Source organism: Falco cherrug, chromosome 2 (assembly GCF_023634085.1).
Source record: "Falco cherrug isolate bFalChe1 chromosome 2, bFalChe1.pri, whole genome shotgun sequence".
NCBI classification, from domain to species: Eukaryota; Metazoa; Chordata; class Aves; order Falconiformes; family Falconidae; genus Falco; species Falco cherrug.
The window spans coordinates 70525367-70550843 of record NC_073698.1 but is presented as its reverse complement, the minus strand read 5'-3'; the positions used below and the strand labels follow the sequence as shown (position 1 = coordinate 70550843).

General features: G+C 42.6%; 1 protein-coding gene across 1 annotated transcript in view; it reads right to left on the bottom strand.

The window, feature by feature from the left end:
* Nucleotides 1-25190, bottom strand: part of CRACDL (CRACD like) — a 70258-nt gene extending 45068 nt beyond the window's left edge. The window contains exons 1-2 of the mRNA XM_055702740.1: nucleotides 24643-25190; nucleotides 22974-23027 (exon numbers count right to left, since the gene is read on the bottom strand). Coding sequence (XP_055558715.1) covers nucleotides 22974-23027; nucleotides 24643-25190 — 602 coding nt within the window. The remainder of the gene's footprint in view (nucleotides 1-22973; nucleotides 23028-24642) is intronic.
* Nucleotides 25191-25477: the final 287 nt, after the last annotated feature.

The following is a 25477-nucleotide window of genomic DNA, read 5'->3' as shown; positions in this document are numbered from 1 at the left end:
GTGGCACAGACCTCCAGGGCTATTTCACCACTCCTGCGGAGGAAATTCCCCACCTCAAACTGCTGTGTCTCGCTTGCTTTCCCAGAGAGGCAGGAGAAAAAACTGTGTACAGAGCTACTTACAGCAACAATTCAAAACTCATGTCCAAAACAACCAGTCTCATGGCACTTTTGAAGGATCCCAGCACTTCTTGGCTTTCTCTGATCCCTTAGACAGGTCCAAAGCCAGTGATAAATCATTTTGCCCGCCAAGGCTCTTCAGCTCTGTTTTTTTGCGAGATGTATTCCTATTAGATAGATCACACCCTTCCCGGTGCATAGGCTCCATGCATTGCCTGGACCTTTCCAGTTCTCTCATATGGTGAAGTCTCCCGAGGAACGGCATGTTTTGGTACACTTAAATCTTTGAGCTTCACATAGGTGTGTCAGGATAAAACTTGGGAATGTACTACCAGAGGGGACTTCTGGGCATTCAGTGCCCTGTTGTTGCTGGCAAATACTCCATATAATCCTTTCACAAGCTGATTAAACTCTTATTTTTAAAACTATTAAATTTTCCCCGTCCTTTTGACTGAAATATTATTCCAGAACTGTGTAACTGATGGTTAGAAATTCCCAGACTAGATGGCAAGTCTATATTTGTCTATTTTTGTGCCAGTGCAATATTTTCCTTGAATCAGCTTTTCTCTCCTGCAATGGGTAGAGAAGACGGCCATTTCCCATTTCAGCCTTCATCTGCAAAGTCAAACAAGCCATGGCACCTTAATTTCCTCCCAGAGATAAGCTCTCCATTCCCCTGGCTGTCTTACTAACCCTCTCTGCACCCACTCCACTCCGAGCTCACCCGTTTTGGCAGCCAGATGCCCAGAACTGGACAGTGGATCCCAGGCAGCCTCTATAGCTAGGTGACACAAAGGTCACTCTTTGAATTTAAGCTGCCCAGCTCCTGGTTAGACTTGGACAGGTTGGCAGACAGGCAGAGAGGAAAGCATTCACCTTCCACCTCTAGCCCGCACTCTACTGCAGAGTTCAAGGACATGTTTGAGCCATCTACTACCAAGAAATGCCATTCTGTGCAAGGTCTGTGTTCCAACAACCTCCCCAGACTTGGCTCTTTCCTACATCCAGCCACCCAGATTGCTGATGCTGGTTGCCAATACCAGACTATAGGACCCATTCCAGATTCTTTTCAAACCCCAGAGCACCAGCATACGCTTCCTCAGCTGGACTTGCAAGGGCTCAGCCATCTGTATATCTGCAGAGTGTCTCTGGTGTAGGTGTAACAGGAAAATATTTAGCCTTTTACATGCAGTTGGCAAATGTACTAGCTCAAGCTTGAGGAAAATCTGACCCTCTTTGCTTAGGAGCCTCCTTCCAACATTTTTTCAGGCATTTTAAAAACAGTTGTGAGTCATGGCGATGAGGAGGGAACGCGATGCCTAACAGCTCCCATCTTTGGCAGAAGAGCATTACTAAAAGGACACTATAAGGCTTTGTGAACAGAGGAAAGATAAGGCAGTGCTGGACAACTTAATCTCTCGGGTCTCACACTATCCTCTGAGGGTGCTGCTTTACTAAAACAGCTAGATCAAAGTGACTAAAAAGGTTTCTGCTGTTAACTGTCTCCTGAAAGCTGATGACCTCAAGACCAGAACAATTAAATGAAATGTGAAGCTCCTCCTCAGATATTTCTCCTTCTCTGTCCTGCATTGCTTAAACACACAGTAGTGTGAAGTTACACACTTGGGAGAGCCTTTTGTAGTATGGAACATCCTGAACTGCATGAAGACCCTGCCCTGGTATAGATTTTTTTCTCTCTTCTTAAGTGGATGCATACACTGTGGGTCCTAGATATGGATATATGAGCTCTCCCATATGTATGCTAAAGACCAAAAGCTTGGGATACCAAACGGAACACGCACACTTTGAAAAGCAGCCGCTGTATCCAGGTATGCAATGTGAGACTCTGGGAATTGTTTTTCTGAATACTAAGTGTGGAAAATATCAAATGAAACTGCACTTAGTCTTTCTGAAGAAATCAGCCCCTGAACGCCTTAGAGTCAGCACTCAAATTAAACAGCTTCATATTAGAAATAATTAAAACATACAGCTTAAGAATAATCCAGTCTTTTATGTCCCTATTCAGAATCCACCACTACAGCCTTCTGTGCAAAAAGCCTATGAATCCACTTGCGGTGTACCTGTCCCCGAGTTGCGCAGCCAGATCTTCGGCTGATGTCACTCGGCAGGCCTCCGCTGAAGTTAATTTGAGCTGTACCAAATCATATCGCTGAAGAGCTGTAACATACTGTTTATAGACTTCTGAAGAAGGCAAGTTAAATAGCTGTTATGCACCCGGAGACATTAATCTCCACATTTTTCCAAATACAAAACCTGTATTTTCTGTGGGGAGTGGTCCTTCAGAAAATTATCATGCCAGCACTGTACCAGCACTAGATGCGAACATACTCTGGTTTAATTCGTACCATCTCTGGTATCTGTGAGTAAAGAAGAGAGGCTACAGCACAGGGAAGACAATTTTTTTTTTCCTACATTTTTTTTAGTACAGCACATCGCTTTAATTTTTGTATTTGTCAAAGGGTTTCTACTTGCAATCTATCAGAGGAAGACAAAAAGCATTAACAAATCCCACTGTATTACCAACCAGAGGCAATGGCTGCCAACCTCTGCAAACAATACATAGTTAGAAGGACTTGCTGCTTTCCATTTTGTAAATGTGCTACAAAGAACCAATTGCAGCGAGAGCGTGGCAACTAACAACACTTCATCACTTAAGGATTTTTCATTAGCCAATTCTACAATAGATCAACTAGAGAGATTTAAAGGTTGTTTTCAACACTTTATAAACAGACACTACAAGGAACTAGGGAAGACAGTTCATCTTTCCACTTAACTTTTTTTACTTACCACCCGATAAAACTTTAATAAGCACAAAGGCAGGTCAATACTTCCACAAGTGAATGTTGTGCATCTGTGTAACCAAGAAACACATTACACCTGTAGGAAAACAACCTTTAAAGCACCTCAGAAATAAACTTCCTTCTGCTGCTTACCTGCGTATGTTCCTGTTTGCCAGATTCAAGGTAACACAGAAGACTACTGGTGTTTCAAAAGGAATCTGTCATCTCGCCAGATATTTAAGTGGTAGCAAAACCAGCAGAGGCACTTTCAGATTTGCACGGAGGGTTCTGAAAGTCTTGATTCAGTCTGACTTGGATAGCGCACCCTGCATCTCATCAGTTACCCAGCACTGGGCTACACTGCCTTCCCAAGTGTGAGTTATTAGCACTGCCCAATCCCTTCACCAAGTGATCCCTGTATCTAACGCCGAGGGAGTCAGTCAGAGGAGAAAGCACCAGTATCCCAGAGTTGCTAGGAGACAAGCAGGGAGATCCTGACCTGAATTCTTAGCGGAGGCTTACGTTGCTCAGGAAGCTTAGCTGGGTCCTTCCTGGAAAGGCAAGGACATGCCGAAAAGTTACTTCTGGCTTTGCAAAGGCCACCACATAGCACCACCCAGGACCAAGGGACAGCAGCTGAGCCATTTTTACAACAAAAGGCACCTGCTGTGAAAATGGGAAGCACACGTGCAAAAACGGAGAGTGACTTCTCTGTTCTTCATGCCAATGGAACTAGAAAGTCTTTACATTAAAATAAGATCTTTGTATTTCAGAGTTGGTCATTAAACAAAATGGAAGAAATCACCCACCATGCACACAGCCTCAACATTAACAAATGCAATGACAGAATATTAAACATATGAAAATCAAGAAATCAAGGTTATCCTAGACACTTCCACTACAAAGCATAATCTAAAGCCAAACTCATAACATAGAAAACTGAAGTGAAGCAAATCAGGAAAGTTAATGATGACACAAGAACTCTGCATTTTCTGATCTTTTAAATATTTTAAGTTACTGCCATGCCATTGTATTAATTACTCTATTTAGCTTGCAACATCCTCGGCATACGTTTTCTGGAAAAGCTGAGCTAGACCTGAAGAGCTAAAGCACCTCCGGGTCCCTTGGATGGGGTACACCTCACCCTAGTTATCCTGTATAGCGGAAGGAAATAATGACTCCTCAAACGCAACATAACATAAATGTCTCACACAGACCCGATTACCTGAGAAAAATGCCTGTTTGCTTTCTACTGACTCTAAGGAACATCCATCCTCTTGGCAAAAACGGCAAGAAAGTGATGCTGCACACACCATGCACGGCATGGCTCCTGCAGGCTGAAGGGGGCGGTGAGGTCAGGAGGGATGAGAGGCGTCGGAGCAGAAATAAGCCCTTTCATTCTGGTTGGACACCTCTCCATCGTATCTGGGAACATTCTCACATGTGAGCAGTTCCCTCCTTGCTCGGGTGCATGCTGCCAGTCCCAGACAGGAATATCTGTGAAGACCTGCAGCCCAACCAGGGCAGTAGCTCCACTATCAGCTTTGTAGGGCATACTCTCTGCATGAGAGATTTGCAGTAGGTACAGCTACTACCCAGCCACCACATTGTTTAAACTTCTTTTAAAGAGGGGTCTCAAGCACAGGAGGGCTGGCCTGTCATGTCTAGAGAAAACCAGCTATGGCCTTAAAAAGGAATTACTCTACAACCTACACCAGTCTTTTATCTGTTACAAACAAAGCAATGTTTTAATGGAAAAGAAATGCACGAAAGTGCCTGCAGAAATTCCAGACATGGAATGCAGAAATTTGTGCAACCCCAAAAAGGCTCTCCTCTCATTGTAACGTACAGCCAGGTTCAGTGGCCCAATACAGCTGTGTTCAACACAGGCTCCAGGTCAGGCAACAGACCTTATGCTTGAAATCTCTCCCTCCCCCATAAACATCTGTATTTACCCAGGAAATCAGTCTATCCCTGCAACAATTAAAACTGCCAAAAAGCAGATGAGTATTACGGTGCTTCAAGTACCTTTCTGAACAAGAGCAAATACCCATCATGTTGATAGGAAAATTACAGTTCTTTTGTTCATTTCCCTTCTTTCACCTTCTTGCAGAAACAGGAAAAGCTCAGTGTTAAGTCCTATCGCAAAAGCACTTAAATTTCCACACAAAACAGTTACGGATGTCATGACCTGGGGAGCAGCAAAGCTGAATTAATCCAGGTTTTAAAGAGAGTCACAATACAAAAACCTTCACAGATAACCAAGCAGCACTTGGAGGAAACAAACTGAAAATTTAAGATGTTAAATATATACTCACCTGCTGCTAAAGAAAAGCTGATCATCTAACAATATATTGAGTGCCACTGAGAAACCATACCTTGGTGCAGTGCAACTGTATTTGAAGTAGTGCAGGTATTCTGAAACAATTTTCTTTATGAAAGGCCATCTTAAAGATACCATCAACAGAAGGCACAACGATGCAGAGAACCTACTCATAGAAATACTTGCATTTTAGATAGTGCTAGATTCATCTTTTTACTATAGATTCTTCTGCAAACCAAGTGGAGTGCTGTCACTTCAGTGCATTTTTTTCTGCACATTCTTCCAAATGTCCTTGATGTTCAGTGATGAAACAAGCTGACACTAAACAGCAGAAATTAGAGAAAACAGAGGAAGCCTGGCAAAAAGAAAGGCGTGGCAAATATAAGCTTGCAATAATGAGGCCCTTAGTAGAGGCAAAGAGAAAATTAAAGACACAGGTATGGAAGATTTAAGAAAAAATGGAGAATTGCTAAGCCTAAAAGAAAGAGGGAGAGGGGAAAGCCTCTCAGGGACAAGAATTTCTGATGTGAAAGGAGAGGAGGAAGATGAGAAAAATATTTCTGGATTTTTCCGTATACAGGCTTGAAGACAAGGACTGATATGTGGGTAGAGAACCACAGGAGATACTTGGTGAAGACAACAGTGCTTGAGGTAGGTGCCAGAATCTGGCAATCTTCTGGCCACAGATGAGCAAACAGCTCAGTCAGTGATTTGTCACTGACACTCTTGGCAAAGTTGCCACTTATCATACAGCCATTGACTTCTTCAGGTGTTTTCAAGCATAAACAAAATGCTGTGAAGACTCATTGGAAGTTTTAAACTTCTCCTGGGTGAAAAAGAGGATGTGAATGGTACATGGAGCAGAGTGATAACAGGCAATAAAACAGTGAGAACTGCAAAACTATAAAGCAGTTTTATATAAAAGTTAGACAAAAGATGTAGATGGCAATAATGCTGCTGATGCAAAGGAAAGCCCAAACTAGGCACCTTTCCACCCTCTTAACATTTCCTCTGGTCATGTCTTGAACAGCAAGAATGGGTGACTAGTAAAATGGATCTGGGCAGGGTACAGAAAAGCCATTCCATAGTGTTAAAAACAACCTGCCGCATGTTCCGATTGTCTAAACTGGCATAACTCCACCAGCTTCATTTTATGCCGGCTTAAGATATGGCCAAATGCACTGAGTAAGAGGAAGGTGTCAGTTCCTCTTCCATGCTTCATTTTGCCTGCAGGCAAGTTTCAGCAAGGCACAAGTCTATTCCAGGGGAAGACACTTAATGAAGGATTTAAACCTCCTGATGAATACAGAAGGATGCTGATGCACCAAACTCATCAAACACACCTCGCAACAAAATATGTTGTTAAAAATTTGCTTTACTCAGCTACGTATTTGTAAAGCCACGTGAAACAGACAGTTTGAAATTGCCTGACTTCAACCACTGAAAATCAAATTCTGCTGTCCAAATCTCTCTGCAAAGGTATAGTTTTACAGTAATTGAGATAGTACGTAATCTGGTCACATCTCCGCATACATCAGTAATACAGTACCGAGAAGTCTCCCGGTTGTTCAGACGCAGAAGGAGCTGCCTGAAGCACTGATTCACACTGATGAATTGTAACCAAGCAACACTGCCAGCATCCCTCCAGCCCATTGTTCATCTGAGCTGGGGAGAATAACAGCAGAACAGAACTGAAAACCTGCCAGACTCTGACTTCCCCAATTAAAGGATACCATCCCTCTAATACTAGATATAGCAAATTCTTTAACCAAAATTTAACGGAGATAAACTGTTACTTCCCCCTCAGTAAAAAGATAATGACATACTTGAAGGCAGCAAATAAATTTCTGTGTGTCCCTGATTCTCTTGTAAATAATCTTCACAAAAGAAACAGTTCAAATTTACTTTACACAAAAAGTGCAGGGCAATGAATTATTCATCTGAGCAGAGAGACAGAAATACTGCCTTTTTGTTAGTCTGGCTATTAGATGCTGAGGGAAACTAAAGACAACTTTCTCAGATACAATAACTAATCAGTAACAACACAGATGAGATGGAAAGGAAGTAGATCCTTGAAAAATTTGTTCAGTGAGAGTTTTTTCCAAGTAACTGTCTGAAACAGTTAACACACAAAATACAGCTACTACATCATTATTGACATGAACCGTATTATCAACAGCAGCATTAAGAAATGACATTACAATACCAATTTTTTTCCTTTTATTGCAGTAAAGTCTGAGTGCTGGGATTATTTTTTCTGTTTGATAACACAGGTCTGGATACCAAGACCAAATCCATTGTAAAATGATCCACCGTTGCTCTTTAGGGGAATAAGATGACTAATTCTGCCCACAAAATTGTTGGTTACTAGAGAATCTGAATTTTCAAGATGTGCCACAGTTCCCCTCATTTTATCAGGAAGAAAAACCAACCACATTTGTAAGTTAAGATACAGAATAGACTTGTTCTTATAATGTAAAAGACAGGCTAGCAGCTGTGTGCATTTCTCAAGAGTATAAAAACCCAAAGCACTGACCTGTAAAACAGAAATAGTAATAACATCTGCTAGACTTCTGGGCTTTGAAATCACATTCCCTGAGAGCAAGTTTCCAAAAGAAAGGCTGGGCACTTATGTAAGATACCACTTCCTTTTTTCAATGAATTATGCTTCTCTTTTGAAACATTACTTAAAAGCCTGAGTACAAAACCACATATATCTTTCTTCTCTGGGAATAAAAGCAGTAGGGCAAAGTAACAAACTGCCATGGCATTGGCATAAAAACAGATTTATCAATGCCTTTCAGAATTTGGGATATATTAGATCACCCTCTTTGCTTACTCCCTGCTTTTCTTTTTAGTCCTTTTCTACAAACCACATTCCTAGATGCGGTCTTCTCAATCCCATCGTGGGGATCAAGCAGTCCTGTATTCACTGTTCTACGTGGAGTATCACAAGGATCTCACACAGGCAGAAATCCTGCTGCTGCTTAGGCTTTCTCTGCTTGGCAGTTTATCATCTTTCTTATAGGTCCTCAAATGCTGCCAAAGGTTTTGACGCTTCCACAGAACTTCTTATAGGGTCAAAGTCTGCTCTCCCAAGGCACAAGTTCCCAACAACTTCCTCTTGGTTGTGAGCAGATACTTAAAGCAGAACTTGGTCTTATCTTCATTCCCCTCATATGCTTGCCAGATGGCTTTATTTAATGCCTGCTCCCTGGATTGACTCTTAGATTGATTTTTTTTCCTCTACATTTGCCATCTGCTGGTCCAAACAGCTAAATGATACACTTGCTTTTCAATCTCATGGCATTGATTCATTCTTGCTGTCAACTTGGCATCCAAAATAGTATGGCAGGCAGACCAGCAGGTCTGGGTAAGACCTTGCTCCACCGACAGGAGTTTTATCCTTGTGCCTTTAAGAGCCATTACTGCAGGAGCAAAGTTGTAAGAGGAAACAAAGCACAAAGCCAGAGCAAGAGACAAGTACCGAGAGGAAGCAAACCATGTTTTCTCAATGATGGAAAATGATCTGTGTCATGGCTATTGCCCGGAAACAGGATTTGCAGCCCGCGAAGCTGGCACTGTGTGGCCTCGTACAAAGAGAAGACACCATGTTGTGTGGCAGAGAATAGCATGTGCACTTCCAAAAGAAACAAATGCCGTGTGGAAAAAAAACTTGACTTAGAACCTCCGAATCATTTTCCAGAGTCTTCAGCAACTGTCTTACTCTTTTCAGTGACAATGTCCAAGGACTCTTGTGAAATAACTGACATGAGTAAGGGTACCCAGCCTGAGCAGCACTCCAGGGGAGAAGGAAAGGCCAGGACAGGGGTTTGCAAAACTGCAACAGCAGCTGGCTGGGAAAGGTGTGAGGAAGAGGACAGAGGCAGCACAGAGGGAGGAGGAAGGGAAAAGTGCCCAAAACTCTTGCTATGACCCCATAAATACCTAACAGCAAAGTATTACTGAGTTGCCTGAACGCGCATGTTTTACTCATCTTGTTACTTTAAACTCAGAATTTTTTAGAGATGATTCTGTCTCTTGAGTGTTTGCACAGTTCCAAGCACAATAGCTCCTTGTGCTGCCTGAGTCCTTTGAACGCTACGAGAATGCAATTAAATAATAAGAGCAGTAAAAAGCTTGGTGCTATTCATACTTGAGAAGATCGCGCGTGGCTCTGGACACAGAATCATAGCCACAGCAACGTCCTCAACAAATACTTTTTCTAATCCTCTCAATATTATTGTTGCTCTCTCTTAAAGGTATTTTAAAGACTGAAAAAACCAATGCTTTCATGAAAAAATATTTATTTCATTTCATATTTGAATGCCACAGAAGACCCACAGTTTATCCAAACAGTCTAAGTGAACAAAAGCTGGAGAACTCCTCAGTTCAGGGCCTTCCCGTATGCTTAAATATGCATATACACTTGCCTTTTTCTGTTTCTCCTGTGGTTTTGGTGGCTCAGCTGACATCTGAATACCCTGCCTGCTCTCAGGTTTGCATCACATGGTGAAGTAAGTGGGAACAGTGTGAGGTCTGCAGCATCTAGATCTCTTAACGTTTAGATAAATGCTGACACTATAGAGCAGGTCCTAGTTTTCCAGAGCTTCCAACCGCAGTTATGAAACTAATAAACCTATCCCAGCTGTGCAGTGTCCTTGGTCTCAGCAGCTCTGATCCAATGCCCATTGAAGCCAAAAGAAAGCTTCCCTAATTACCCAGTAAGTGTCAAATCAAGCGCAATTAGACTCAAGTGCAACTGAAGAACAAGATGTATAAATTCTTTTGCAATGCAAATTCCTTCGCTACTGAACTGTATTGCATTGACCCACCTGCTCCAGGTCTTTGTGTAATCGGTTACTTCCTACACCACCCTGTGTTCAAGGGAGTGGTGCTGAGAAACAGCTTTCTTGAAATTCTCAAGCTGCTTTATGTACTTCATGTTAGTGGTTCACAATCAGATTTCTGGTTGTCACCATCTTGAATGGAAGGATAAAAATTCAGTGACAAGTTATGAAATGTTACATCTGCTCGAGAAGGTAGGACAACCAGCCAAAAACAATGTGTCACAGAAATGTGTAAAACAGTACCAGATCTAGCCAGATCCAGCCCAAGCCAGGTCTATATTTGAAAGCTGCACTGGTACAGATGTTAGTAGGTGTACTGAATAAAGGGCAGGAAGACTGTACCACCAGTCTGCATATCCATGGTAACCAAGAGGGGATCTCCTGGGGAAAAGAGTGATGAGATGGGGAACAAAGGAGCTTTATTTTTTTCCCCTTTGCATTAGACCTAATTAGCTTTCAAACTATACAGCGAGATTATTTAGGTTGGGGCCATGGTCACCCCTGGATAACAACAGCAATGGGGAAAAAGAACAATATGGCATCTTCAGCCCTCAAAGGGCTTGTCTAGCTTGCACTAAGGTCTGTGTCTCTGCATGTTCACAGCTATTGTTCCACCTAGGCTGATGTTGATGCAAACACACCCAGTCATATTACAACAACCCATTATAATATACACAATACAGTATAGTGCCCAAGACGTACGCTGGTCAGTTGGGGCATGCAAGCTAAAGAAAGAAACAATGGCCTGCTATGCAGCGATCAGTATACAGTACTTGCGTACAAAGTACCAGTACAGCTCATTTCTCTTTCTGTATATGGGTATGTTCTGAATACATTCATGATGATGCAATTGCATCTGCTCTAGGCGAGGTTTAACAGTCTTTACTGTTTTATAACTAGTCATAAAAGTTCTATTACCTTCAGACATAAAGGGTACTTATTACTTCCAGACATTAGAAGGACAACATAGGGAGAAAGGATGAGCTATTGTGTAAGCAATGAAATGACTGGGAGCTCCATACAATGCACAGTGATACCAGTCTCCTCCCATGTGTGCCTACTGCATTACTCTTAATGATTCAAAGGGCAATCCCTTGAGCTCCCGTCCTCTGTCTACCCAAAACCAACCCTCGCACAACCATCTCCATCCATTTCCTTCCAGTTATCATCAAAGCAAGAAGGCAGTGCTGCGGACTGTCTGCTGGGTACCTGTGTGCGGAGCTGCCAGGCAGGAAGCCAAACAGAAGAACAAAAGATATAGGCACCATCTGCCCTGTCGCTGTGCATAGCCTTTGAAGTAGTAGGATGAAAAACTATTACAAATACAGTTACTTTTAATTATCTCCTTTTCTTATTCTCCGGCCTCTGCCACCAGTTTATTCCATTTGTGAGTCTGACAGCCCTCAGCACATGGTCCACTCCTCTGGCTCATTCCTGGTGCAGATTCTCCCTGGGCTTCACCACAGGCAAGAAACAGTGACATCAAAAAGAAAACGGGAGAGAAAGTAAAACTCAAGGTAATAAAGCCCTAACATACGCAAAAAGTCATCTGAACATCCAAACAGAAGCAGAAAAGCTCCTTCTTTTTTTAAACGTATCTTTTATTTCCATGCAATACTACACTATCTACAGGGTATTTTTTCAATAGTCTGTTCTAAAATAAGTTGGGCATGGTCTTGTTACTAAATATTTTATGACTTTATAATCATACAGCAGAGCAAACTACTTTTCTGATCTGGAATAAGTTCTTAAATTCCACAGTGCTTTTAAGAAAATGGGGCTTAAGTACCTTGTATTTCTCCAATGACATATAAGCTCAGGAAAAAGTAATTTTCTCTCTATTTTAGTTGGTTTTGAAAGTCTTGGAATTGACAGTTATATATAAACAATTTATACCTTCATTTTTACAATTACATGAAACCAGCATTGATTTATGCAGCACACAATGTCTTTATTTCTTGATTAACCTCCCTTTGAGCTTTCACTGTAAGCCAGTGTTATTTTATTAGAGATAACAGTGATACTTGTATTGATTTCCTTCATTATATTCAGTTGCTTGTAACTTTAACAGGTGGTGTAACTTTTAGGTCATTTGAGTAGGAGGGCAAAAGGATGAATAGCTTGCGATGGTGTAACTGAAGTCCACCCCACATGCAAGAGGCAGGCTACAGCTGCACAATGAACCTTGGTTCTGACGCATTCAGATCTGCGCTTTGACTTAGCAAAGTAAATAACGCTCTTTTCAAGCAGTCTGCACAAAGTTGTCAGGGCGTTCTGGTTTAACACACAGCATGTTATCAGACATTACGCATCCAACATGATTAATTAAAACATTTAAAAACTGAAGTGGTTTCCCCTGGTATTTGACAATCTGCTGTTCCTAAGCAAAGTGGCTGAGAGTTTAATAAGAAACGTCAGGAAGACTTGTTAAAATTTGAAGTTAATTTTGATTAAGAACCTTCTCACGTAAGTAGACCACTTGCACATTCTTATCACAGTAGCTCGCTCACCTGGCTTTTGCTTCCTTACCGTAACCTATTAAAGCAGATACGGTCTCCAGATCACTACGCATTGTACAGACCTGTTGTGAAATATAATATTTTAATGACACCACAGCAGACTCTTGGGCTGAGCCAACACAAGCTCTCAGCTTTAGTCCAAATCTGATAGCAAAGTAGTTAGGATGATGCTGAGTGCTATTGAAAACTCCAGCCTAATTCCATCCTGAAGAGCAGATGAAGAAAATAAAATGGTTTAATCACTTATAAATATTATAATGAAAACTTATTATGATGAAAACTGTACATTGGCCAGTTTTATTATGCCTTATGCTTCAGAAATGGAGGCTATTAAAATAACAACTAGTCAGATAAGAAAAGCTAATAGGAAATGAGGCTTTATATTGTAGAGATACAGCTGACAAAATTTAGTGCTGTAGGAGCAGATGTGGTTGGAAAAATAACGAAATACTTTTCAGCAGAATTTGCAAGCTCAGTTTGTAGAGATGGAGCCAGGAAGTCCTTGCAGGAGGGTCCCACCACCATCACCCACAGATTCAAAGTCCTCATGAGTCCAACAGGAAGGTTCATTCTGAGATGTGCCTATCTGCACACATGGTCCTCTTTTATAACCCAAATGATTGTTGTGATTGAGCTACAGCTTGTGGCTTTCATTCAGAATAAGACCGCAAAGCAGCTGAGCTAGTTATTAAACCAGATAGTTGGTGCAATGTGAATAAAAATTACAGAATTACAGACTCAAAGCTTACAGTCTGATTGTCATTAAACCCATTTACTTATTCTGCTCTGACCAAGAAACTTGCAATATCAGGCTCACTGCAAGAGCTGCAGAGAAAATTTTCGCAAAGTTTCAAGAAAACTGACCACAAATCTTTTGCGTACACATGACAAACAATTTACAGTCCGTCTGCTCACAGAGTCATTTGGCATTGGATTCACAGGACTAGCTTTTACTAAAAAATCCTCTCACCATAAGAAACATTGTGGAAACAAGCTTTTTACTCTAAAGCAGATAGCATTTCCTTAAAGCACTCCACCAGAGTCCAAATATAAACCCTCATATGCTTGTGCTAACAGTGCTGAGTTACACAAGAGATGGTAACCAGCTGAAAGAGCATAATTTTGTCAAAAGAGTAGGCCAGCTAGCATTATCCTTCCATATACTATGGACTCACTGTAAATGTCAGAGAGGAGCCTGACCATTTACTTGCTTCATATATCTCTGAAGTGGACCAGCCTTCGGTCCCATAAAAACTTTGAACTTTGCCTGTTCAAGGGCTGAAGCCCACTTGGGGACCCTGGAATATCAGATATGTTGTATTAAATTATTACACACCCATGATTTAAACTTGTTTCCAGGAAAGAAATGTCTCTCTTTTTGTCCTATCATCTTCCTTGCCTTAAATTTCAAGCTATAAGTCAAAAGGAAAACTAATAACCCAAGTTATTGTTGTGACTGAGTTATGCATTACTGAAGCAATGGCTATAATTCAGAGCAAGAGTAAAATGCAACAGAGCTTCTTTATCCAAGAAGATAATGACAGCAACAGAACCATCATCTATAGATACACAGCAAGAAGCAACAGATGTTGTGGGCCAGATATGTCCCTTAAGATTGCTGTCAAAAATGCAGGTATTTGTATAGCAGAGATGTTTCTGTGGGAAAGAAAGAAAGCAAGAAAGGAGGAACGCTTTTGGAAAAAACAATACAGGAAAGGCAGCAGAGAGTCTGAGAGAGTGCAAGAATAGTCGTTGGAAAAACTTCCCTGAATATGGAGTGATGCTCAGAGAAGCCTTCCTCCTCTTAGCTGAATTCTACTTCATCCAGAATCAAGGTTTGGGTTGTTTTTTAATTATCAGGATTGGATCTGGCTTCATCACCAGATTAATATTAGCTAAAACTTATTAAAAATTGCCTGGCTTTGACCTAAGTTTTGACAGCCTGAACTGAAGTGAATCCAGGGTCACAACCCAATTCTGACCTTGCTGCAATTCCTCCTTCTGACTTGCCTCAGCATGCTTTTATTTGTACATGCTACTGTGTTCCCAAATGCCTGTGCAGAAATAGAAGAAACAGTAGCAGATCCACTTTCAGGTGGGTTTTGTTGTTTTCTTTCACAGTTGTGGCAAGAATTAATAACGGCAAACCTACCAAAAGAAGCTAGCGAGCCTGTTATACAGCTATAAGGCCACAGACAGGGGGACAGCCACACATCACACCAACCAGCGGGACCCAACACTCACAGCAGCTGTGCTAGAAGGCCCCCTTCTCCTGTGCTGAACTCCATCAACCTTCCACAGGAGCCAGGAACGATCCTCACCGTATGCTGCAGCCCAGCTTACCAGACACGTTACCTTCATGCCATCGTGGCACCCAACACGGTGCTCGAACACATGTATAGGGGAAGCAGGTACCTGTGAAATTCCATCCAGCAGATAGAAAAGCAGATTTCCTGAAGTCCCTTAGGCTTTCCCGCTGATCGCAGTGTGTGCCACGGTTTCTCAGACCTAATCAGTTGTTTCAGGGAAACATGAAACTTACAAGGAGAATGTGTCAATTCATTCACAATATATGCTCCTCTACAAATATGTAACACAGATTGGAACTGACATTTAAGATGACCCACACCCTATATAAGCCTCACAAAAACTGCCTAGATACTCACTTTTCCAGCTTGGTAAACTAAGCCTCCATACTCAGTGTCAAGCTAAAGCATTTGTTTAAATAATTCTTGGCTTCCTTCCACTCCAAACAAATTCATCAGGCGGATATTTCGACTCATTTTTGACTCAAGCAAGCAGAAGCAGGGAGGTACAAAAGCAGAGGCATAAAAGCCTTCATTAGCTAGAATATGATTTTTTTGTATACCTTTTTCTTCCACATAAGGATAATAGAAGGTTTCAGCTATTTTTGAGGTCACTGTCTCCAAATAAGAGTAATGCATGATCTTTAAACAAATCAGACAACCGTGGAACAATTTTAATCCCTGAATGAATAAATCCCTTGGGGGACCTGGCTGCAGAGAAATCAATGGGCAGTTCTATTAAGCCTTAACAGCAAATAAGGCACAATCTGGCTTCTACAGTGAACCTCAAAGCCACAAACCCTGTCATAAGAATTTATCAGATTCATGTGATCAGTCATCAGTGTACAGAGGCCAATTATACCCAGAATGTCTTCTGCTTACAGCAGCTGTTGGAACAGCATTGTGCTAGATCATCTTTGGGTGAGGGGCTATAATCTTAGGGGGGGCAGGGGGAAAGACAGAAATAAGCGTTAATTGGATTAATATTATTTCTTCCAGTGAACTCCTACCCTTATCAGCACCCTGCTGCCTGCTGACCTTACCTCTAGCTCAGAAGTGTTAAAAGAAGTGTCAGCTGTGACTGTGAGAAGCTCAGCATTTGCTCCCACAGCCTTTCACAGCAACATATAAACGACCTCTCTTGCCCTACAGACTGGAAGTGCTCTCTCTAACTGTGGGATCAAACACAAATCATTCATATTGTGCTACAAAAATACACCACAGGCTGGCACAGAAAATAAAACTGTGCTTTTAAAAAAAGACATCAAAACAGAAGAGGCAATTTCCCCTCCTCCTTAATATAACTAAACCCTCACCTACTGACATCTCTCAAGGTAAGGACAAAATCACTTTGCTTGGAATGGTTGACACAGCCTAGCCCATACCTAGGAGCCTCTGTGGCGTGGCTCAGGATGCATCTGTTCTTGTAAATGAAATGCTCTCGGAGCTGTTCTATGGCACTGGAGCCAATGGCTTGAAAACAGACTGCTAAACTCTCATGGTCCTCCAAAGAGAGTGACTACATCCACACTGCTTGTTGGAAACCATCAAAAGGCTTTCTAACCAGGACCGTGTCCAGGGCTGTTCTAGTAACCCAAAAGGATAGGTGATCAGTGACAGGCTGATTCAGGAACATTCCCTGTGTTGTTCAATAGTATAGATGCATCTTCCCTGTCAGCTACCCAAACTGTTCAGACCTGGGGTATATCCAAGGTGTATGACAGCTGCGTCTTGGCTTGCAGAAACAAATTTCCTTTCCTTGAAACCAAGACATGTGAAGAAGGAAAGAGGGTGAAAATAACACACATACAGCTACTACCCAGCCAGAGCTATGATACAGACACGGCACACCCAGTGCTCCAAAGTTCAAAAGTACCCACTCTGAGCATCCGCTCTTTACGTATATAGTTCTAGAGAATCAAGTTTGCAGAGTCATTGAATGCTTAAAGATAGAGATGGGAGCCATCACCTCTTGCACTGAAAAGGAATCATTAGCTGATAAGATGTACAATGGGATTTTCAGGTTAGGTGCCTCAATCCTATTGCAGTTGACTGGAATTATATCCCTAAAGATGTTAAAAGCCTCTGTGTTAAGAGAGATGCCTCTGTTATCCCTCAGGACCCAAGTACAATGTCTCTAATCCATTTTGCTGGCTTATGAAAGAAAGAAATACGGAAGTAATACTACAAGCAAGTGTTTTCCTCCTTCTCCTGGGTAAATAAAAAAATATTACCTGCATATTTCAGCTTTGAGATCCTGTTTCAAGTCTATCTCTGAGCAAATAAATGGAAGTCCCATAGAAGCTGCTGAGGTAAATTTCAAGATTGTCTGGTAGTGTGACATAGAAGACAGGCAGAAGTAGTTAAGTAGTTTAATTCACACTGGTTTGGCATTCTGTCAAAGGGTTTTTGTGGAAGTAATTAAAAAAAAAGGAACCTGAAGTCATCAGAAAGAACAAATAATTTTCACAGCGACACTACTTTTTTCCCCAGCATTCTTTCAGTGATGCATGTTATCCAGAACTCTGTAATCTTCACAATCAATTTAAAACATCCATGTACAATTATTCCCTCACTTTAAAAAGCTGAAGTAGTAAAGAATCACAGCACTCTTCATCAGTCAGTTCAGCAGCAATTAGATAAGCTAGCTTTACAGTCTGCAGCATACTTTCTCCCAGCTTTCATATCACAGAAAGACGTAAAAAAGAGCTAGCCTACAAGATAAAAAAAACCATACACATTGTCTACCATAGCTCCCATTATTTGGAATCAAATAACTTTTGAGAGAAGTACACATTCAAAGTGAATATTTGAGCGCAGTAAACTGGACAGTATCTTCTTGTAAAACAGGCTAGTGAAGAACAAGAAACCCATGGACCAGATGCAGTCTATGACTTCACTTTGGTAATTTGAGGCTGAGTGATTTGGGGGGGGTGGGAATGCATCTGCACAAGAAAGTAAGTGAATCTGTCCCTGACAAATGGGTCTGATAGTTCTCCCTGCCCTGCGCTGTGGAAAAACAATATCTCATTTCTGCTATAAAGCAATTAGCACACTGGGAAAAAATGATAGCACACACTGACACAAGACAGAACACCACATTAACTGTTCCCATAAACCTGAACGGTAAGTAGGAGGGACACGAGTGAAAAATATTACCCTTCTTATTGTAAAAAAGGCTGTCTTTTTTTCAAAATTAACTTGGATGTATTCATGTCTGGAAGCCACATATAAAATACCTGAAAAGGCTCCACTTTCGTAAATTGTAAAGCATGCCTCTCAGAAAAAAAGAAAAAAAAATAATCGGTCTTCAAAGTCTGTCTACCTTCCATGTCCTGAAGACACTAGCCACCTAGGAAAATTCAGAACACTTCACTGAAATACACTTACTTGTCTTTCTTCAAAAGTTCCTTTTCAAAAGCCTGAGAAATAGTACTGATGAGGATAGCATTTTCTTTTTCGTGCTTGGATTATGTGCCAGCATACCAAAATACAGCTACCGCTGCTGGCCTGAATAGACCAAGCACGATACCAAGGAGGATCTCTGCATGTTCATTCATGCTTAGAAAACTGAGAACACACAGATTTAAGAGACTGATTGACCTATTTTAACTGTTTGCTTAAACAGTGACCAACTCCAGCAAGTTTCCATCTGCTCTTTTTGATTCATACCCTTTTGTATATTTGTTCACAGCATGCTGTTGAAGGAACTGAAGGCTGATCTCTGGCTAAAGACATCAAGTAAGCTCTATTTTATTATGATACTGCCACCTATAGACTTTCTGAACAACGCACTACCCCTGCACAGCTTTGATTTTCATTTAAATTTGTAAAAATTACATTGTTTATCCTTTCATAAAACCTTCAACACCACCCCACCCCCAAGAGAAATGTGAAATAAAAGATCTGGGGGGACAATCTTTTGTCTGTTTTGGGGGCTGTGATTTCCAGCCCCAAAGATCTTCACAGTTTTGCCTGTTCTGATGTTCTCCAATGAAGACTCTGCTGTTGGCAGGTCTGAGAAGAACAGTCAACTCGAGGTGAAAGCTTACCAAACTAGCACGAGCAGTTCCTTCAAAACAACAGAGAACATGCCTGAGCACACTACCTGACCAGCCTAGAGTGCAAAAGACGGATGGAAACCGAATCTGAAGTTTCTGTGAGACCAGATGGAGAAGCCTCATCACCTACTCCTTCATTTGTGCTCTACTTCTGTACACTGATTAGTACCATTAAGCAGTGGCATTCTCTTCCTCTCCCATTTTTTTCTGTACAATAGTTTTTGAAGCTAACATACCATTAAGTAAAAAGCAGATCTTGATGAGACCAGACTTACACACCTTTTTGCTGCAGAGCAGCACACAAAGTGATGTAAATTCAGAATCTCTCTGCTTAATAGTCTTACAAGCAGAGACCTAAGCCATATGGATGTTTTGCACAGCATTCCCAGCTATAAAACTGTCAACTCAGTGGTGATGCATTAAACACTGTACCAACTCAGAAGGCCCATAGCTGCAGAAATTAGAAGTTTGCTCTTCTTCTAGGAGTAGAAGTAGTTAGAAGGACAGACCGAATATCTGTCCCTCCTTAACCTCCAATTTGTCCAAGTACCTATGTTAACTCTTGCACGTTTCCATGGTCAGCTGGTGAGTGCAGCCCCTGCTTCTGCCCAAATCCCTAATACCTTGCAAAAAGCTTAGCGATACTGATTCCCATGTTAAGGAAAGAATGTCACAGCTGTAAGATTTCAGAAGTTACTAATTTTGACAGCAAACAGTGCCTTTTTATCTACACATCTGACTCCTTTAAGTTCTGTGTTAAATTGTATTTATAGCTTCTTTCTTCTTCCATTTTAGGAAGGAAAGACAGCTAATCATGTGTAGAATAAAACCCATAATTCTAAAATACAGGCAGCTGATAGCATTATATTAGACAATGAGTTCGAAGATGAAGCTGTTCCTTTGTTATTCTATTTTTCTTTAAATAGCAAAGTTGCCAAAGCTGATGTGATAAAAGAAGAATGACATGGAGAAAGAGAAACTGGGTAATCTTCCCATCTCACTTTATCACTTTCAGACACAAAGGGGTAAAACTGCAACTTGTTTCCCCTACCCAGTATCTTCACGGGCTACAGATAAAAAAACAAAGCACACTGAGTTTTTAGCTTTTCAGGAAGGCAATATTAAAAGCCATTCAAAATAAACCGACTTTCAAAAAAATAAACTCGTTTGCTTTTTAAAAAAAGCAGAGCTATTGTGTATTTTTATCCACAGAATAAATAAACCATTTATGGAGACCGCAGCTTAGCAGTGCAAGCTGAAGCAGTTTTTATAACTGTGTACTCTCAAGAGTATGTCTCCCTTGTAAACCCTGACTTGCACATCATACCTAAACCCACAAATGTATCCATAAAAGAAAAAGTTGTACTTCAGAACAGTCAAGTTATTTTCCTTGAAGGATTTTTTTAAAGCTACTTCTGCCTTAGCTTATCCACAGACTTCATCAGAAAACCAGATAGTAGAGGACACCACTGAAGGTACATACCAGCGTATGTGGGGTTTCCGTACTCCCAGGGCTGACTGATGAACCTGCTTTACAGCAGCTGGGAGCACAGAGAACAACAGGCCTGAGAATTCTGATAAACAAAATGTACTGGAAGAAATACCAAAGAAATCAGTGTCCTGTTTTATCTCATTCTCTTTGAACACCAACAGACAGGCTAAAAAACTGTTTGCCCTAAGTAAATACTATTGTAATTACACTTTGCTAGACTCTTTCAAGATCATGAAGACTCGGTAGTGACAAACTGCTAACAAATCCCACTATGTCTGTTATACCTGTTTTGACACATATTTCTCCAAGTCATTGACTTAATTTTCCTCTAGAATAATTTAAAAAATTGTCAGAATTTAAGGCATTACCAATGCACACAGTGAAACTTGCTCCCGAGGTACATTTCAAACATGCTCTACAACAGTAGATGCACCATCTGCTGTCTCAAGGGCTCTAAGACAGTTTCCCGTTAAGTTCCTGCAGCTACTGGATAAGCTACTACTGCCAGGAGGAATTTTGTTTGCTCCAGCTGAGGCTATACAGTACAGGCACCAGGAGTAATGGGACCTGCAAGAGGTATGAAGACAGTAAAATGTTACTCTTGAAATCAAGACAAGTCTCAGCATCATTAGAAACACCGCTGCTGACTGGTTTCGCAGAAATATCTACTAATACATTTATGCTATACTCCCAGACTGCTGTCTGTATTTTCCCAGGTGCTGACAGACCCAATTGCTTGTTTTTGAACTGCCAAGATCTTTAGTTTCACTGCTATAACTCATCAAACAGATGTATGCATTTTAGACTCAGAATTCTACAATGCACAGTGTTCACACTTTATAGACAGCAAAAATTAAAGTACTCCAGAATTACTGTACTGATTGCATTGTTCACTTTTATATTTCATTTTAAGACCTTCCATTTTAAATGTATTTCAGAGCAAAGACCCCCTTGCCTCTTACATTGCACTTGGTTTTATCCACATCTACTTGCAAAATGTTAATCTAATTTCATACTGAATTAGAAAGATCTTTCCACTAATGACTATATGAGACGACACATATTTAATGAGCATATCTTAGCTTAGCCCTCTTCATGTGGGGTGATGGAGTGAGGAAGGCAGCAGTACTACACTGAGAAGGGCCTGGGCAGGGACTTGTGCCAGTACTGGCCAATTCAAAATCATAAACTGAGAGGACGCAGCCTTATCAAACCCAAAGCTGAAAGATGGAGAAACACAATTTTGAGGGAGTTCTGGTGACTTCAGGACGAGCAGCAATCCACACAAATGCTTCGGTACAGATAAAGCCATCCTCCTTAAAGGGCAGTTTTGTCCATGAATGGATATTTCACTATAACAAAATGAGTAACTAAATGGTCTCCTTCCCTGACCTTCTTACATAGCCTCTCTTTTCTCTTTAATAACACAGAACAATAAATCTCTCAGTAAGAGAAAACTGTATATTTAATACCTTGGACACATTACATTTTAGTGGTTTATGATTCAATTTCCACCTCTGCTGTGACTGTTAACTCTCAGAGTATGCAAAGCTGGGAAAAGAAGTAGCTTTTTCAATACAAGTAGGTTACAATCCTGGCATGTACAGCCTTTTGTTCTACTGCCTTCCAACAAAGATTTCCATATTCAAATGGATGTCCTTTAGTATTTTGGACTGATACAACCTAGACACATTAAGTTCATCAGCACCTACAGTCTGAGAAAGGCACTTGTAGGCATCTGAAAACAGAAAGATAAATCAATTGTGCATTGCTGGATATACACTACATTTAATGAGCCAAAGCCAGTCCTTGCTGTTAAAAAGCAAGACCTCAGAGGGCGAGAGAACTGATGCACTCCAGCTGTGCAGGGCACCGTACAAGAGATCCGTGACACTAGTAAAAACAGACTTAGGAGACACCTTCACTTTCTGCGCAGCAAGTGCTCTGCAGGGTCCCTAACCACAGCATGGTTTGGTTATCATGCCCCAGTCAGAGACTGGTTGTGCTGGCAACACATATCTGAAACCGAGAGTGGAATGGCTGGATGCCTTACAAGACAATGGCCATTTATTAATCTTCACACAAACACAGGGAGAACTTGTCCCTGTGCCATTAGACATTGATGATTTCACTTTAGTCCTGCTGAATCTGAAATGTAGCTTTGCTACTGCAATAAATACTTGCCTGAGACACTTCCAAAATTTTATCATGTTTACAGTTCCTCAGTAACAGTCCAGCGCCAGTCCCTGCTATTACGGAGCTCGCTCTTTCCTCCTCTGGTACTCTTCCACCACGACTATAAATACTGAATCTGCCAGCCAAGTAACTTAACTTACAGCTGTTAATGCCTTGCATAAAGGGAGAGCAGAGGATGTCAGTGTTGCTTCAGGCCGCAAGTGAGTGAGCCCTTTTCCCTGGACAGTTCAGTGGTGGGCAGAAGGCACACATATTCCTATAAAGCAACCTCAGATGCAACACTGCAGCCATTACTGCGCAGGTTACCTTTCTTTTTCAAGAGAAGAATCAGACTCTGTATATCCACAAGCATACTTTACGCTAAAGAAAACGTTTTTAATTAAAAACACAGTAGAAGTTCACAAAGTCACTGTGAAAGCAAAGAAACAAGACCTTCTACTGTCTATAAACTCTGAAGTCCGTACATAGACAAATTAACTACCAATCACTACAATGACAGAAAGTTCCTGCTTCATCACTGGATGAAGCTAAACGCACCTGCTCCCTTTCCTTTAATGATAAGCCAACTCCTGCCACGGAACTGCCTTCTTTCAATGATTAAAGAGCTACGAGGCAAGTGCCAGTAATAACGTTACATTTTTTCCTCCTGTAATCTAATCTTTGCCCTGTAGAAACTGCTGATGAGAGCTCACTTCCACTTAAAATTTACATAAAAACAATCCCTATCATGTTGCATGGAAAAGCACTGGTGCCCCAGTGTTTATTGGCAGGTGATATAAGGAATGAGAAATTACTCTGATGCAAAAATGATACACAGCCTTGTATCAGTATCAAAAAGGCTTTGATGCATGGTTACTATTTTTGGAACCTAATGGTATGTGAGTGATAAAGCAAATGAACTTTTTAATGATGACAAATACATGAGAATATACAGGACTGAGTAGAGAACATGATGTCCAACTGAAGAAGATTTATGGGAGCTAATTAGATTTATAGCGTAAAAATAGGAGAACAGGTAAAACTTCTGAAAGATCTTGTGCGTGTCAACCTGGAGTAACAATTTACTTTCAGACAAAGAATGTAATGTGCGATCCACTGCACGCTTCAAGCTGATATTTATATTGCTTTGGTATTTACATACATATAAAGCCTAAGACATGCATGATTTTATGCAAATTAAATACAATTAAATGAACTATAGAAAAAATGTAAGTTTCTAACTAGCATGAAAATATGCAAACGTATTTTATAAAGTATATAGTATATAAAATATAAAGTATATAAAATACACTTTTTAAAATAGTACAGAAAATATAAAATACTGTTTATATCGGTATAAAGTATGTGTGGTTTTTTCAGTTAATTGTATGGCAAAACTGGCAGGACGATGTTTTCACAACCAAAACTTCATCGCACTCTTAAACATTTTTTAATTGAAGAGATTGCTGTACAGTGACCTCAGATCTATCAGTAGCAACTAAAATTCAATACGCTAAATTTACTATTGACGGTAAAGTCTGTCAATTGAAGCTAGTACAATAAGAAAAAATGACCCGAGTATTTCAGGTCTCACGTCCAAAAGTGTATTGAAGAGGGGCAGAGGTTACAAGGTTTAAGGAGGGTGTCGGGCCGCAGGATCCGTCAACATTTTGCGGGACACCCGAGGAACGGGGGAGGGGAAGGCGCGGCCTCCTGGGGCCAGAACGCCGGAACACCGGCCGGGGCTGAGCGCGGCCCCGCTCGCCGCCGCCCTCACACCGCCCGCCCGCAGACCTGGGAAGGACGGCGGCGAGGGAGCCTCTTGCCTGTGGGAACCGGGCCCGCCTCCGGCCCCGGAGTCAAACGCCGGGTTTGATTCAGATTAAGCGTCTCCCTTCGCCGTACTCTCAGAAAAAGCGGCCCCGCAGAACGCAACGGCAGGCAAAGCCCCCCCCCCCGCCAGCCTGCCCGCCCCCGCCGGCGACAGCGGCTCCACCTCGGCCCGACGCCCGCGGCTCGGCGGGAGGGAGCGGGCGTGCGGGGCTGGCCTCGGGCCTCCGCGCCGCCCCCGGCGGACTGAGGCGGGCGGCGAAAGCCCGGCGGAGGGGGGCGAGGGGGCCGAGGGACGGAGGGGCCGGCGGGCGGGCTGAGGCGAGGAGGCAGCGGGGAGCCCCGCAGGCACCCAGCGCTGCCGCCGAGGCGCAGCAGGCGGCTCTGCCTCCTCACCCTTCCACGACCAAGCCCGCCGCAAGCGGCCTGCGGCGAGGCTGCCCCCCGCAGCCTCCATCTGCGGGCACCTGTCGCCGCGTCCCGGCAAGTCTCCCCGGCTGCCGCCGGTAACACGGGGAGCGGCACAGCCGCCCAGGCCTCCCGCCGCTCCGCCGAGACGTACTTACGCGCTGCCGGCGGCGGGGCTCCGCGCTGCATTCGCTCACCTGGGGCCCGTGCGAGGAGCGAGGCGGCGGCCCTCCGCCGGACACCGGCAGCCCGCGGGCGGCAGCGCCCGGGAGGCGACGGGGAGCGAGTCGGAAGGCACCGGCCCATCCGCGGAGCCGCTGACCTGCAGCCACCTGCCCGCAGCCCTACCTCACTCCTCCCCGCCGGGCCTGCCAGCCACCTGCGGCGCAGGACCCGCCCGCAGCCGCGGGGCCAAAGGCGAGGCCGGCCGGCAGCGCTGCCCGGGGAGCTGCCGGGCGGGGTGCGGCGCTGAGCTGAAGGGCCACAGCAGCCAGCGCAGGCCGGGCCCCCGAGGGGCTGCCGGCCGCCGGGACCCCGAGGTGCGCGGGGCTCAGACCAGCAACTGTTTACAGGGCTGTTTCACCGTGGAGCTT